Below are 16,182 nucleotides of genomic sequence, written 5' to 3' on the forward strand. Positions count from 1 at the left end.
CACAGTTCTGTGACCAAGACCTAGTAAGTATTTGCAAGTTTTAAATGTGTTTTAATTGGATCTCCGTGCCTGTTGGGAGACGTAATTAAATAAAAAAATAAATAAATAAATAAATAAAACATTTTAACATTTTGAAACATCGGTTCTTAAATATATTCTTCGAAAATGTGTGTATTACTGTTCATGAAGTCATCAATTATATTCGTATCAAAATTAAGTTCCACTATTCTTATAATTTCCTTTTGTTATTTTATTTAAAAAAACAGTTTCCCATTTTTCACCCTGCAACTTAAAGATAGCATTTTTTTAAGTAGAAGCCTAAAATAAGTTCAGTTTTCTGACAACACTTTTGAAAAGGATATAAAATCAACAAAAACTTCTAAGATAAGTGCCAAAAAATCTAAATTCAACCATAAACAAAGAGAATTAAGATAAATGTACCCGAAAATATTCCCAGTTTTTTTAAAGATGAAAGAGATAGCGTATCAGAAACGAACAAGATATATTGTATGTGGTCATATTAAGTTTCTGAAAATTAAATACTTTGACTAATGACAATCCTATACAAAAAGATGTCAAGAATTTGCAAATAACCTTATTAATAACTTTTACCAAGAGAAGCAAATGTGGTAACTTGTGTATTTGTTTATTCTCGTAAGTGTTGTTAGAATATCTTTTCTTGAAGAGGGATTGTGTTTCTTAACAGTATCTTGTCGCTTTGAGCAGAAATTATTATTTTCGAATTAATTTTCGCATTTTTCTCTTGTTAACTTGAAATGAAGATCGTGAATAATAGTAGATTTTTTACATATTCTTCAGAGTCAACAACAGTTTTCTATTTGGACACAAATGTATTATTATTTATTGGGTTGAGTTTTTACCCGAGACATCCAGATTTTTGGGAAAGAAATCGAAACATATAAACGTTTCCCAATTTAACATTAAATCTACAAAACTGAATGATTTGAAATTTTGCAGACGTTTTAAAGTAATCGTAAGCATAGTAAATTTTTAATCAAAATATATCTAATTATGCCCCCAAAAAAATGAAGACGTCATCGTCATTTAGAAATTTAGCCGAATTTTATTAATATTTTCTAGAATTGCTTTTACAAAGTGACTCAAAAAATTAATGAATGGGTCAATTTATTTTACTGATTAAATCAGGAACGCCTCACTCCATTTTCCCCGAAAATTTGGGAATACAATACTGTCGAAATAATCTTCGACCAATTTTTTAACAATAGATACAATAATCTTTAGATATTAAGAAAATTGTTCCGAAAATGTGTGGAAGCAAACGAGAAAATTAACAATCAGCATGCAGCATCAAAAAACTTGCAAATAACTTTATTGGTAACTGTTCCTAACAAAAGAGAGGTACCTAATTATTATCACATTTGAATACATTTTATTTAGACGGTTATATTAGTAAATCTTATACACCGCTGTTTTCTTGAATCCAGTCTCTGAAATGATCAACTCTTGTATATCCAGAAGGATATCCGCTTTCACATCCCGTATCACTACTAAAAATCGTTATAGCTACAAGAAACGGATCAGAATCGAGATTTATTACTCCAGGTGCACCACTATCTCCCTTTAAACATAAAACACATTTTTCGTCATTTTAACAAAAAACTGTTTGCACTTACCGGGCAAGGACTTTTAAAAGGATCAGTTCCGGCTGAGGCACACACCATTTCTTCAAGTATAACAACGTCTTCGTAAATGTCACTGCATTCTGTATTTTCAATAGTAGTGACGGTAATGAAGTGTAAAAACTCAATACTCTCAATATCATCTAAAATCAACCAGTATAAATAAATATTCATAAACGTATACAAGTAGATCTTGTCGCATTACCGTCAGAAGTTTGCCCAAACCCACTGACTGTTATGTTCACTCCAGCGTCGAGGGGATCAGAGGCCAAAGCAATTGGTGCTATGATGTCTAAAAACATTTATTAGTGACTTTTGTATTTCTAGTATAGTCATGTTGGTAATCTACCGCTAAATGCCAATCCTGTTCTAAGCTGCACAAGAGCAATGTCGTTGGCAAGAGTAGAGGCATCGTAGTCTTCATGTACAACAAATTCGTCAGCTAGCACCAATGCGGCTACGTCATCTAGGTCTACACCTCCTACGTAAACGTCAGCAACGATGGCTCTAGAGTATTTAACTTTTAATAAACCTAATTTTTCCTTTTAATTTATTACCCATCAACACAATGTGCGGCCGTTAGTACCCAATCCTCGCTAATCAAACTGCCACTGCACCACGTTGCAGAGTCGTTGGTAGTACTAAGTATGGCTACCTGCCAAGGAAACTGTCCTAATGTTGCATTTTCCCCATTAAGAATTCTGTCATCTGAAATATTATTATTGTCAGGAATTTTGTAATCATTTTGTGGAGAACACTGGAATTTCATAATTTAACAGATCAAATGTTGCTACCAAAAAAGTACTTTTGGCAGAAGAACAACAATCGTGATATAACAGTTTATTTTTTATTGACTTTTGTTGAATTCTAAATTCAAAATTATGGCGACAGAAAATTCAATAAAGTTTACAACATAAAACTTACTTGCTTCATGGAAGACTATTTTTGGTGATACAGCGTTTTGAAGGGATGAAGTATCAGCCAGCAAAACCCAAAAGCAGAGATAAAATGTATATCGCAACATTTTGAAAGTTAACTATATTTTAGATATGATGGTATCATTATTTATAGGCCTGTTACTGCTTTTTTTTGTAATTTAAAACAATATAATCTACATTTTTATATTACTTATTTATACAGATAATTATTATACCTATATTCTATTTCTGGGTGAAGCTAGTTTGGATAAATAAACATAAGTTGTCGTCAACAGAAGGTACTTAATGTAACAAGTATGATACCTTTATCTGTAATTTTTTTCAGTTTAAAAACATGTGATTCACTTAACACTTGCAAAAATTTTGGCTTTGATTAATGCGAGTCATTTTGAATATTAAATTATTATTATATATTTTCTACACTGATTTATATCATTTCATTTATTAAAATAAATATTAATCATTTTCTATCCTTTCCCTTTTCGAATGTGGAAGGTTCAAATAATTTCCTTGTTCTGCTAATAATTTTGAAGATTACTTATATAAAATCAACAAAACACTTGCTAAGATAAATGTGCTAAAAAAGTTTCAAACAAAGAGAATTACGATAAAGTGCTAGAAAATTCGATATTGTATGGTATATCTACACACAAAAAAATCGAAAGTCACTTAAAGCCCTCTCGGTACACATGACATTAGAGACAGAACATGCGCACCAAAATAGGTACATATGTATATTTCTAACTATTTAAAAATTGGACGCATTAAATCGATGACTGGGGTCTGTTGCACAATACTTACAAGTCTAACAATATTAGTCTTGTAAATTGCAATTTGTGTATATATTAGTAGATTTGTAAGTAACTGTGCAACAGGCCCCAGGTGTTATGATATAATATTATATGGAAGAATACTTTTGGGAATAAAACGTTTTGAATGGGTGAAACACATCCTCACTTATAAGCCTATATATGACAATTGTCTCCAATTGTTGTAAAATGTACGATTCCATTTTTATTTCAGTTTAAAAAATGTCTGATTCAAAATTTTTTGCTTGAAGTGATACGAGTCATCGGTTATTAGATTATTATATATTTTTAAGACTGCACTGAGTTATACCATTTCAATTAGTATGTAAATATTATTTTCTGCTTTCCCTCTTTCCAATTATAAAAACTTAAAACAATTTCTACACAAAAAAAAATTCAAAAGTCATACTGTCATGATACACGACATCCGAGCCCATTAAGGCGAGTTAATGTTATCACAATTTTGTTGATTTAGTTTTAATGATATCTCAAATGTCCCTACTTCTATTGTCTTTGACATTTAATATGCGATTACTGTTACAATTGATTTTAGCATTTCTTACAAACTTTTGATGCCTCATCTTTTTGGTATGATATAACCGTTCAACATAAACATCACTTGTATTGATAGATGGGGGGTATAAGCCTCGCAGTTGATCGACAATTGACTAATCTCGTCAATGATCTATGAACATGTGTTACGCTTGTTTCTTAGACATTAACTAAGGAAAAACTGCAGTTCACTAAAAATAAACTGAAACTGACAAAATCGTGGTCTAAAACTGACGACATGTATCGTTCAATTTGTTGTATTGGCCGTACAAACTATTTTTAAGCAATTTTCTAACCTGAACATCTTATGAGAAAAACATTATTTGAATCCAAGATGTCTGCATCTATCATCCAACACACAGTCGACCATAATGACCAGAGCCGTAACTTAATGATATAGGAAAGAGTACTGACATGAGTCAATATCTTAACCAAAATATAATAACTACAACAAAAACTTCAAAATAACCTTTTTTAATAATAATTTTCTCGAACAGATATCCTTTCTAATATACCTTAAGTCTTATATAATAAGTATTATACACCACTGTTTTCTTTAATCCAGTCTCTATAATAATCAACTCTTGTATATCCAGCAGGATGTCCCATTTCACATCCCGTATCACTAATAAATATTGTAAGAGCTACAAGAACTGGATCAGATTCAGGATTTATTACTGCTGGTGCACCACTATCTCCCTTGAAATGTAAATTATTTCCTTCATAATTCAAATAACAAACCGGTTATACTTACAGGACAAGGACCTTTAAATGGGTCGGTACCTGCCGAAGTACACACCATTTCGTCAAGTATAGCATCCCTGTAAATTTGACTACATTCGCTATTTTCAATAGTAGTTAGGGCAGCAAAACGTAAAAATTGAACACTTAGAAAATCATCTAAAATTACTCAGTAACAAAATTAATTATGTCCATACACATAACTCCTTCATTTTACCGTCAGAACTTTGGCCCCAACCACTCACTGTTATATCCACTCCAGCCTCAAGAGGATTAGAAGCCAAAGCAACTGGTGCTATAATATCTAAAAGAACATAATAGTTACCTTGGGGTACAAAGTCCGAGTAAAATAATATGTTTAGTACTTTACCGCTGAATACTAGTCCTATTCTAAGCTGAACAAGAGCAATGTCGTTAGCAAGAGTGGTGGCATTGTAGTCTTCATGTACAATAAATACATCTGCAAACACCATTTCAGCAAGTAGACTAGTATCTACAGCTCCAACATAGACGTAAGTAATCACTGCTCTGAAAGTAGTATTACTTTTGACAAATTTAATTCCTTGTATTTAAAATTTTACCTATCTACGCAATGTGCGACTGTCAGTACCCAATCTTCGCTAATAATAGCACCGCCACACCACGTTGCAGAATCTGTTTGAGTCGTAAGTAGACCTACATTCCAAGGAAACTGTCCTAAAGTTGCATTCTCTCCATTCAGAATCCGGCCATCTGAAAAGTAATTTTTTCAAGAATTTTGTGTTCAGTGTCAACTTTTACAAAACGACTACAAACGCTTTAACATTTATTTTCATTTACACTATAAGAAATGTTTTTAGTCAAAAAAATCAATGTGAAGTGGTTACATATTTCGAATAAATTCTTTCAATCTGAATTTTAAAATTCGCAGTCAGGCCAAATAAACAAAATTCGGTATTACAACCGAAACTTACTTGCTTCATGGAAGGCTATGTTTTGGGACACACCACTTTGAAGGGGTGAAGACTCCACCAGCAAAGCATAAAAAGAGAAGTAAAACATATATTGCAACATTTTGAGCTATTACTAAATTTTTGACATTATCGCGTCCTTATTTACGTTACAAGCTTGTTACTTTTTAAAATTTAAAACAATATAATCTACCTTTTTAGGTTAGTCATTGTTATAGATAATTTTCTCTACATTCTATATTTAGATCAATTGGATGAATAGGAGAAGTTGTTGTCAAAGTGGGTACTTCTCTACGATAACATTTTGTTTGAGTTTAACGAACAGTACTCTTAATTCTAATTTAGAACTACTCCAAGTTACGATTTTATTATTTTACTTGTTTTCATATGTTTGAAGTGACTTAAAAAAATGCATATCTAGACATAAACTGATTTCATTCTCATGTTTTTCGTTATTTTCCATTGCAACTATTTAATTCACTAGGCATTTGCTTTCTTTTTTTAGATATGCTTTATTATTACTAGAAGAGATTCAAATTTATTGGTTAACTAGCTGACCCGGTGAACTTCGTTTCACCTACAATTTAATTTTGAATCTGCAAAACCGAATGCTTTGAAAACTTGCAGATGTTTTAAACATATGATAGGCATAATAAATTTTTATTCAAAATATATTTACTTATCCCCTCCAAAAAATTGATGAAGTCAGCCCAAAATTTTGCCAAATGAATCCTATCTAAAATGTCCAAAATAGGATGAGACTATACTTGTGATTTAGCATTCCATTCATGTTTTTACTTCCCGAGCGTAAGCAAAGGAAGTATTGTAATCGAGACCGTCGGCCGACTCTCTACTTTTACGTTTTCTCGATCTTTCATGACCCCTAGAAGACGAAGAAATAGGTCTCCCATTTCCGTCTGTCTGTCGGTCTGTCCGTCCGTCTGTCCGTCTGTCTGCCGTCCCGGATTTTTATTAGACAGATAATCTCCGAAAGTACTGGACCGATTGTTGTGAAATTTTGTAGTTATATTAGGAATATCATGTAGATGGTAGTAAAACGCTAACCAAAATTTGTCTAATCATCACCACCACTAATGTGATGACGTCACTTCAAAATTGTACATAGTAAATGGGTTTTAAATTGTATAAAATAATATAGTCCTAAACATGTAGTTTACGACTCCGAATTGAGTTTTTACCCGAAACGTCCAGATTTTTGGAAAAAAAATCAAAATTATAAAACAACATTTTTGCAATTTAATTGAATCTGCTAATCCGAATGTTTTGAAATGTTGCAGATGTTTTAAGGCTATAAAGAGCATCATAAATCTTTACTCAAAATATATTTGGTTATCCCCTCCAAAAAATTGATGACGTCAGCTCTAAAGTTTGCCGAATAAATCCTATCTAAACTGTACAAAATATGATGAGTCTGTACTTGTAATTTATCACTCCATTCATATTTTTTGGATTTGCATATACAGGGTGACTCAAAAAAATTAATGAATGCGTAAATTTATTTTATTGATTTACTCAGGAACTACAAAACTGAATGCTTTGAAATCTTGAAGGTGTTTTAAAGTTATCATAAGCATGGTAAGTTTTTGATCAAAATGTATTTGCTCATCCCCCCTAAAAAATTTATAACGTCACCACAAAATTTTGCTAAATAAATCCTATCTAAAATGTATGATGAGTCTTTTCTTGTGATTTATCATTCCATTCATAGTTTTTGACAGGGTGACCCAAAAAAATTAATGAATGGATTTATTACTATTTTTAGTCAAAATATATTTGGTTATCTTCTACAAAAAACTGATGACGTCAGCTCAAAAGTTTGCCGAATAAATCCTATCTAAGATACACAAAATATGATGAGTCTGTACTTGTAATTTATCATTCCATTCATATTTTTAGAATTTGAATATACCGGGTGACTCAAAAAAAAATGAAATCTACTGCGAAAAAAAACATAATAGACATGCAGTCGTCACGTTTCCGACAGCGAGGGAAGTACTGTCTAAGCTCTTTAGGCCAATTTTTTAGTTTTGCTTATAGGGAGTGTCTCAAAAAAATTAATCATTGAGTCAATTTATTTTATTGATTGAATCAAGAATTGCAAAACTGAATTTTGAAATATTGCAGACGTTTGGAAGTTACTGTTTGACATGGTAGATTTTTAATCAAAATATATCTGTTTATCAAGCCCAAAAATTTGATGACGTCATCCCAAGATTTTGCCGAATAAATCCTATCCAAAATGTGCAAAATATCATCAGTATATTTTCGTAATTTATCATTGCATTAATATTTTTTAGATTTGCTTTTACAGTGACTCAAAAAAATGTATGGATCAGTCAATTTATTTTAGAGAATAACTCAAGAGTTGCAGAAATGAATACTTTGAGATCTTGCAGACGTTTTAAAGTTATTGTAAGCATGGTAAATTGTTAAGAATATTTATTTATTCCCCCCAAAAACTTGATCGAATGGCTCACTCGATTTTCGCAGATAATTTTGGGAATACAGTACAGTTATTTTTAGTATCACACTGCACCAATCCAAGATGGTATACGTGTTGATCGTACATGTTGATTAGGTCATCACAAAATTGTGTGAAGAAAAGACTCAACTCGAAAATGCTGAATATGTTTCATTATACTTTTGGTGGGAAGGAAGTTCTGTCGAAACAACGTTCGATCAATTTTTTGACAATGGTTGATATAAATAAAACTCAGTGGATGCTCATACTCGAAATACGAAGTATCTACTCGAATATCAAATCAAAATATTTCTAATTTTTCTAGATGATGCTAATACTTCAGTAGGTAACAGTTGATGCTCAAGTAGCATCTCGATACAACAAAGACGGAAAACAGTGCCAGTCTTCAACCATTAAAACAAAAATCGAGTCACCAAAATATAAGTTAGTATGGGGTAGACACCTTGAGATGTGAATCTCTATGGCCAGTTGTAGAAAGAACGCACTGCACAATAAATAAAAGTTAATTACCTGAAAAGTTTTCGATATTCCCGCTCCTAATGTGTTTTTCAAACTGAATGCACCTTTTGACGACGCTCCACGTTCATGAAAGTTGCCATGTTTAGTCAAAATTCACTCTTACAATGATCTTACTCATTTTCTAAGCTGCTTTACAGACAGCTCAGTTATTTGCCACGGCGATGCTCATTTTGAGATTAAATGCTCACAAAACGCGTAGATGTTCAATGTCCGGGGAGATACAATGTTCCCAAGTAGGTACTCAGTACATAGAGTAGATGCTCAGGTATATAAGAGTAATAATGCAGTAGGTACTTCGTACTTCGAATATGAGTATCTACTCAGTTTTATTCATACCACCCAATGTCTCGCTTCAATGTTTGATTATGTTGATTATGAGCACAACGCTGATCAACTTCCATATCCGAATTACCCATGAAATAAATCATTGCGGTTTGCACCTGAGGTAGTTCGTCGCACATTTGATTGACTTCGTGGACCTATGTCAGCTTGTCGTCTTCTCGGCATTGTAATGAACTTCAATAAACGACACAGAATTATTTTCACATTTTCAATCAAATCTGTAAATTTTGTCTTGAGAATTTTAAAATACTGAAAACTTCAAATCAAATCCTCGAATAACGGTAAAGTTTGAGGTTTTGTCGAAACCAACAAAGTGAACATAGGTAAATAGAATGGCAGATCAAAATTAATAAGAAACTTTCGCAATGCGTAACTGAATTCACTTTAACGAACACTTTTCTTGAAATAAACGACGTTTTTTGTTACGAAAAAACAAACAACGACTTGAAATGCAATAATACTTTTCACAATCGCACGGAAGAAATAGTTTTGTGTGACACGTCAGCAGGCGACAGATCCGTCAGGAATGGCCAACTATTCAAATTCATTTCAAGTGGCGATTCCCGTGCAAAATTTTTAAAATTTTTTTTATCTTTTAGCCGTCTCATTTTTTATAAATATTCTTACATATTGTGGTCACCTACATTTAAAATTTCAAATTTGGCGCTACAACTAGATGGCAGCAGTGAGGAGGAAGCAGTACGGGACACGACGGTATCTAAACAGAATTTTAATAAAACCGCTCGTTCGAAGATTAAAAATTAGTTTTACTAAAAAACCGACTACAATTTCAGGAGTGGGATGAACGACCTTAACATCGGAATGACCAATGTCCGATTTGTGTTTGTGAAGTGCTGATTCATGGAATAGTTACACGGATAAATGGTAGAAGAGTCAAGCACGTGGGAAATGTGAGGTTATGTCAACTCATCACGTTTTTCATAAAAGGAGAAGATGGCAAGAACCCTCCAAGAAGTGGAGTTGTGTGACGACGCTATTAAGAATGGTCCTTATGCATCGGTACGTACGCTATACGGCCTTGCCTTTGACGACGGTAGTCGGTTGAACAGAAAGAAGCTGTGTCAATGGACGGGTTTCCCTTTTGAGATCGCATCAAATGACTGCAATGAGAAAGTGGATGAGGTAGTGCAGAATTTTACGATCGCAGAACTTTGTGGAGTCGGCCTTCTACTGGGGTTGAATTGTGCAGGTACTCACCAAGAAGTGGCCGAGAGAATTTGTTCAGTGTTGACTGATTTTGATCTGTTTACACAAGAAAGAGTTGTTCAAGAACAAGAGAGTGAAGACGAGGACGACGAAGATGATCCGGTAGACAGTGATGATGGTCGAGCAGGCGCGGCAGCAGTCCCTACGTTCACCATGTCTTTCAGAGACATCGAAGATTCCGTACGCACTTTTAGTGGTGATGACAATTATGCAATCGAGACTTGGGTCGCAGACTTTGAAGACATCGCTAAACTTATGAAGTGGTCGGAACTGCAACGACTAGTTTTTGCGAAGAAATCATTAACTGGGCTTGCTAAGTTATTTATCCAAAGTCAGAGGAATTTGGGTACATGGAAGGACTTGAAACGCAGGTTATTGAGTGAATTTTCCAAGAAGGTGAGCACTTCTGAACTGCATCGCATGCTGAATAATAGAAAAATGAAAAAAGAAGAATCTCTCCAGGAATACTTGTTGAAGATGCGTGAACTCGCTTCAAAGGGTCAAATTGAAGAGGAGTCAGTAATCGAATATGTCATTCAAGGTATCAACGATGATCCTGAACACAAATTTTTGTTGTATGAAGCTAAAACTTATGTCGACTTAAAGAAAAAAATTGAAGTTTATGAGAAGATTAGAAAGACCCGTACACCTTCGACTCAATCTGTTGGTCAACGTTTCCGAAAGCATAACGAAAACAAAGGAACTTATTCTCCGGGGTCTGTAGGAGCGAAGGGCAGTAGTAAACCCCCTCCAAATCAGAACATAATTAGAAGATGCTATAATTGTAATGGTGTGGGCCATTTCGCCTCAAATTGTCCAATTCCGGTGAGGGAAAAGGGTTCCTGTTACAATTGCGATTCAAAGGAACATCAGAAGAGGAATTGTCCAGGGAAGAAAAAGGAAGACAACACCACCAATGTGATATCAACCGAGACACAAGATCCCTATATGGTAAACGTTAAGATTAATGTTAAAGATGATTGTCAAACCGAACGTAGCTATAATTTGAATTCATTAATCGATACAGGTAGCCCAATTTCAGTTGTAAAAGTTCGGTATGTCACCGAAAATAATTTCAATGAAGGTCTAAATCCAAATTTAAATTTCGTGGGTGTGAATGGATCGAAGCTTGATATTTTGGGTATTTTTAACACGGAAGTATTTGTTAATGAAACTGTTTTACCCATAAAATTCTATGTAGTTCCTAATAGCACCATGTCCTTTAACGCTATATTAGGTAGAGATTTTCTCAATACCAAGGGTTTCACGTTTACGTTAGGAGATCATTTAAAAATTATTTCAAACGAATTTGAGAAAGTAAATAACTTTGACGAAATTTTACATGTCGATTTTAAGGTAGGTGAAGAAATAAAAAGTAACAAAGAAGTACAGATCAATCCTTGTTTAGATTATGATAAAAAAGTGGAAGTTTTGGAATTGTATGATAATTTTTATTTATGTAATGACTCGCCAAAGATTGATTGTAATTACGAAATGAACATTCGTGTTAAGAATAATCAACCAATCTCTTTTAGACCACGGCGTTTATCCTTTTCTGAAAAAGAAAAATTACAAAACATGTTAGATGATCTATTAGAACGAGGCATTATTAGACCTAGTAGCTCTGATTACTGTAGTCCAATTGTACTGGTAAGAAAAAAGACAGGTGATTTAAGGCTTTGCGTTGATTATCGCGAATTAAACAAAATTACTATTAAAGACAACTTTCCTACTCCTTTGATAGAAGACAATCTGGATCGACTTCGAAACAAAAGATATTTTACGACCCTTGATCTTAAGGATGATTTCCATCGTGTTCGTGTAGCAGAATCGTCGATTAAATTTACTAGTTTTATCACACCTTCAGGGCAATTTGAATATCTTAGAATGCCTTTTGGGTTAACTAATGCCCCAAGAGTTTTTAACAGATTTATTAATTTAGTTTTCAATAAATTAATTCGAGCAAACAAAATTATTTTGTACTTAGACGACATTCTAATAGCGACCAACAGTTACGAAGAACATTTAGATATTTTGAAAGAAGTATTTGGTGCAGCCTCCCAACACAATTTGCTTTTTCGAATTGATAAATGTGCTTTTCTTATGTTTGAAATTTCTTATTTAGGATATCTAGTAAACAATGATGGCATCAGACCTGATCCGAAAAATGTCGAAGCAATTTTGCAGTATCCAATTCCTACAAATGCTAAGGAAGTTCATAGGTTTGTTGGTATTGCTAGTTATTTTCGAAAATTTATAAATGGGTTTTCCGTCCTTACAAAACCTTTATATGACTTGTTAAAAAAGAATGTTGAGTTTCGGTTTGGTGAAAAAGAACTTGAATCCTTTGAACAAGTAAAAAATCAATTAGCTTCTTATCCTCTTTTAGCTGTGTATGATCCGCATACCCAAACAGAGTTGCACTGCGATGCATGCACATCTGGGTTTGGAGCTATTTTACTTCAAAAACAGTCGTCGGGAAAGTTTCATCCTGTTTTTTATTTCAGTCGTAGGACGACCGAAACCGAATCTAAATATCACAGCTTTGAATTGGAATGTTTAGCCGCTATTTATGCTATTAAACGATTTCATATATATCTCTTCGGTATACATTTTACGATTGTCACAGACTGTGATAGTTTTAGGCTTACTCTGAATAAAAAAGATATTAATGTTCGAATTTCTAGGTGGGCACTATTCTTACAAAATTATGACTAAGAATTGCAACATCGTCCGGGAACACGGATGATCCATGTTGATGCTTTAAGTCGAGCCAACAATATTTTAGTACTAGAGGAAAATACACTGGAACAAAATTTAGCTATTTCTCAAAATTTAGATTCGAGTATTCAAAAGGTTAAGTCTGAACTCGAAATCCGCGAAAGTACAAAATTTGAACTTAGGAATGGACTAGTGTATAGAAAGAGCAAAGGAAAGCTTTTATTTTACGTTCCTTCGTTGATGGAAAGTCAGATCTTAACTATGTGTCATGATAATTTCGGTCACGTTGGCGTGGACAAAACTATGGAGTATCTAAAACGCAGCTATTGGTTTCCTGGTATTAAAGAAAAAGTGAAAAATCATGTTCGAAATTGTTTGAAATGTATCACCTTTTCACCAATTGGTGGCGCTGTGCCGAGTGAGTAACACAATATCCCTAAGGGAAATAAACCCTTTGTCACCATACATATTGACCATTATGGTCCATTAGAAAAAACTTTGACAGGTAAAAGATATATTTTTGAGATCATTGATTGTTTCCCTAAATTCGTAAAACTGTATGCAGTCAAGAGCACCAAAACTTGTGAAGTAATCAATCAGTTAGAAAATTATTTTAGGCACTATAGTGTACCATTACGTATTGTATCCGATCGGGGATCCTGTTTTACCTCTAATGAGTTCGAAAAGTTTGTTCAAGAACATATGACTCAGCATATTAAAGTCGCGACGGGGTCACCAAAATCAAACGGTCAGATCGAAAGAATCAATCGAGACTTAACACCAATGTTGTCAAAATTGGCTATTTTAACAAATAAGTGGGAGAAAGCTTTGGGAACAGTTGAATTTGCTATTAACAATTCGTTTTGTAGATCCACTGGTAATTCTCCATCCGTTTTATTGTTCGGTATTAGTCAAAACGATCCTAGCGATCCTTTAAGAAATTCATTGGGCGCTGAAGCTGAAAAAGAAGATGACTTAGCCGAGGTTCGAGAAAAGGCTCAGTCTCAGAATGAAAAGTTACAAGCATACAATAAGCGCATGTATGACCAAAAACATAGACCTCCTAAACCGTACAATGTCGGTGATTATGTGATGATAAAAAACATAGATGTTACACCAGGTATTAATAAAAAACTTTTACCTAGGTATCGTGGTCCCTACGAAATCAAGAAGTCATTAGGCAATGATCGTTATTGGATTACAGACGTTGAAGGTTTCCAAGTAACGCAAATCCCATTTGAGGGAGTATGTTGTTCTGAGAATATGAAGCTTTGGCTTCAATAAGTTACAAAGAGATTAGTTTCATTTGTTCATTATTTCATAATGTTGTGTTTCTAAGTTTTGTTTCCACCTCGTTCTAGTTTTGACGCTAACATGTTCGTCTTTTAAGCCGTCTTTTAAGCGATTGGGTTTTCTAATCCATCTCTAATACCCTTATGATTTTTATGTGTCCTAATTACTTATGTGATTTATGTACTTTAGATACTTATGTGCGTCTTATCATTATGTTATTTAGGCGTTATATTATGTATTGGATTTATGTGACTTATGTTTTTAACATTTTATGTTTCACTAACTTATGATGTTTGTGTGACTGAAGTTTTAAGCACCTTATGTTTTCTGTCACTTATTATGTTACGTACCTTATGTTTTACTTTGTGTAACTTATGATGTTTGTGTGACTGAAGTTTAAGCACCTTATGTTTTCTGTCACTTATTATGTTATGTACCTTATGTTTTACTTTGTGTATATGATCGGGACGATCATAATGTCAGGATTGGCCGAATTGTGGTCACCTACATTTAAAATTTCAAATTTGGCGCTACAACTAGATGGCAGCAGTGAGGAGGAAGCAGTACGGGACACGACGGTATCTAAACAGAATTTTAATAAAACCGCTCGTTCGAAGATTAAAAATTGGTTTTACTAAAAAACCGACTACAGTATAAACCTTCTCCTGACGATAAGGAACACGTAAAAAAAAGAATCGTCCAATTCGGTGCAGTCGTTCTGAAGTTATGGGCGTACATACATTTCGGCGATTCATTTTTATTAATATAGATTAATGAAAAACATATGTAGAGCTATTTGTTGGATTGCTTTTGGCAAGGTCTTACAAAGTTCGTCGTTCGATATAGGCGGAAACTGTTTCCACTATACCAAGAAAGTATTGAAATGCATCATACAATGAGAGATAATTTTATTTATACAGTGGCTGTTGTTAACATCAATGATTAACAATTAATTTTTATAGAGCAATTAATATATATTATCTAACTTACTGCCCAAAGTTACTTAGTCCTGGGGACTTAATATGCTATTACCGTTCAATCCACTTCATCTTTATTGATTTGATACCTACTCGTATAATCATTCATATAAAGGGTGTTTCAAAATGATTTTCATCTAGTTAGCTTTGAAATCGCTTCGACCCCTATCTTTCCCTTAATGAAAATCTGCAGTCATAGCGGACTAGATGAAAATCATTTTGAAACACGTTGCATAAGTAACTATAGAATTCACAGTTGATCGACAGTTGAGTTATTTCATCAGTTATACGTGAAGATACGTTAATTCGTTTTCTGTCAGAGTTGGCTAGAACATTTTTCAGTAAGCAAAAACTGCAATTAAAGTGTTCATTAAAAATAACTCTGAAACTGGCAGTTAATACCGAAGATACGGATCGTTCGACTTAGTGTACTGAGAATATAATTCATGTATCACATGACCCCATTTCTTCCAATAGAATTTGTTCAAGCCCTTAGTTACATGTCTATCACAGCGATAATAATTTTATTGCCTTATTGTGGTCTGTTGCTACCTAAATTTAAAAACTGTCAAATTGACAAATTTTAGAATTTCATAATTTTTTTTGTCTTTTATGGCTTGCCAACGTTGGGGGCAAGCTCAAAACGACGAAATCAATTCTATTATCAAAAAATGTGTTCATTTATTATATTCTCATGTTGAATATAACTCGTGATATGATTAATAATCGAAGATATGGCTCGTGAAACCGAAGCAGCAGATTCAACTCGTGCTTCGCACTCGTTGAATCTGCAGCTCGGTTTCACTCGAAATATTATCGATAATAATCATATCACTTGTTATATTATAATTGAAAATATTTATGAATTTAGAGCGATCTATTAATCTACATAGCGTGTAGAAGCAAACCGTGTTTGATTCCATATTGTCTCAATGGCTTTAGGAGTAGC

The 16,182-nt window shown here is 33.5% G+C and overlaps 2 protein-coding genes across 2 annotated transcripts; both read right to left on the minus strand.

Moving 5' to 3' along the window:
- Nucleotides 1-1,438: 1,438 nt before the first annotated feature.
- On the minus strand, nucleotides 1,439-2,685 carry LOC135133992 (collagenase-like). Its single transcript, XM_064062560.1, has 6 exons — nucleotides 2,586-2,685; nucleotides 2,219-2,369; nucleotides 2,011-2,168; nucleotides 1,867-1,953; nucleotides 1,656-1,804; nucleotides 1,439-1,600 (listed from the first exon to the last, which is right to left on the minus strand). The coding sequence occupies exons 1-6, from the start codon at nucleotides 2,683-2,685 to the stop codon at nucleotides 1,439-1,441; spliced, it is 807 nt and encodes a 268-aa protein (XP_063918630.1).
- Nucleotides 2,686-4,418: 1,733 nt separating this feature from the next.
- Nucleotides 4,419-5,792, minus strand: LOC135134503 (collagenase-like). Its single transcript, XM_064063204.1, has 6 exons — nucleotides 5,655-5,792; nucleotides 5,283-5,433; nucleotides 5,072-5,229; nucleotides 4,919-5,005; nucleotides 4,715-4,860; nucleotides 4,419-4,659 (listed from the first exon to the last, which is right to left on the minus strand). The coding sequence occupies exons 1-6, from the start codon at nucleotides 5,752-5,754 to the stop codon at nucleotides 4,498-4,500; spliced, it is 804 nt and encodes a 267-aa protein (XP_063919274.1). The 5' UTR covers nucleotides 5,755-5,792; the 3' UTR covers nucleotides 4,419-4,497.
- Between the last annotated feature and the right edge of the window lie 10,390 nt (nucleotides 5,793-16,182).

This window comes from Zophobas morio, unplaced genomic scaffold (genome assembly GCF_036711695.1).
Source record: "Zophobas morio isolate AGI-343-1 ecotype UQ-CSIRO unplaced genomic scaffold, CSIRO_AGI_Zmor_V1 ptg000023l, whole genome shotgun sequence".
Lineage (NCBI taxonomy): Eukaryota > Metazoa > Arthropoda > Insecta > Coleoptera > Tenebrionidae > Zophobas > Zophobas morio.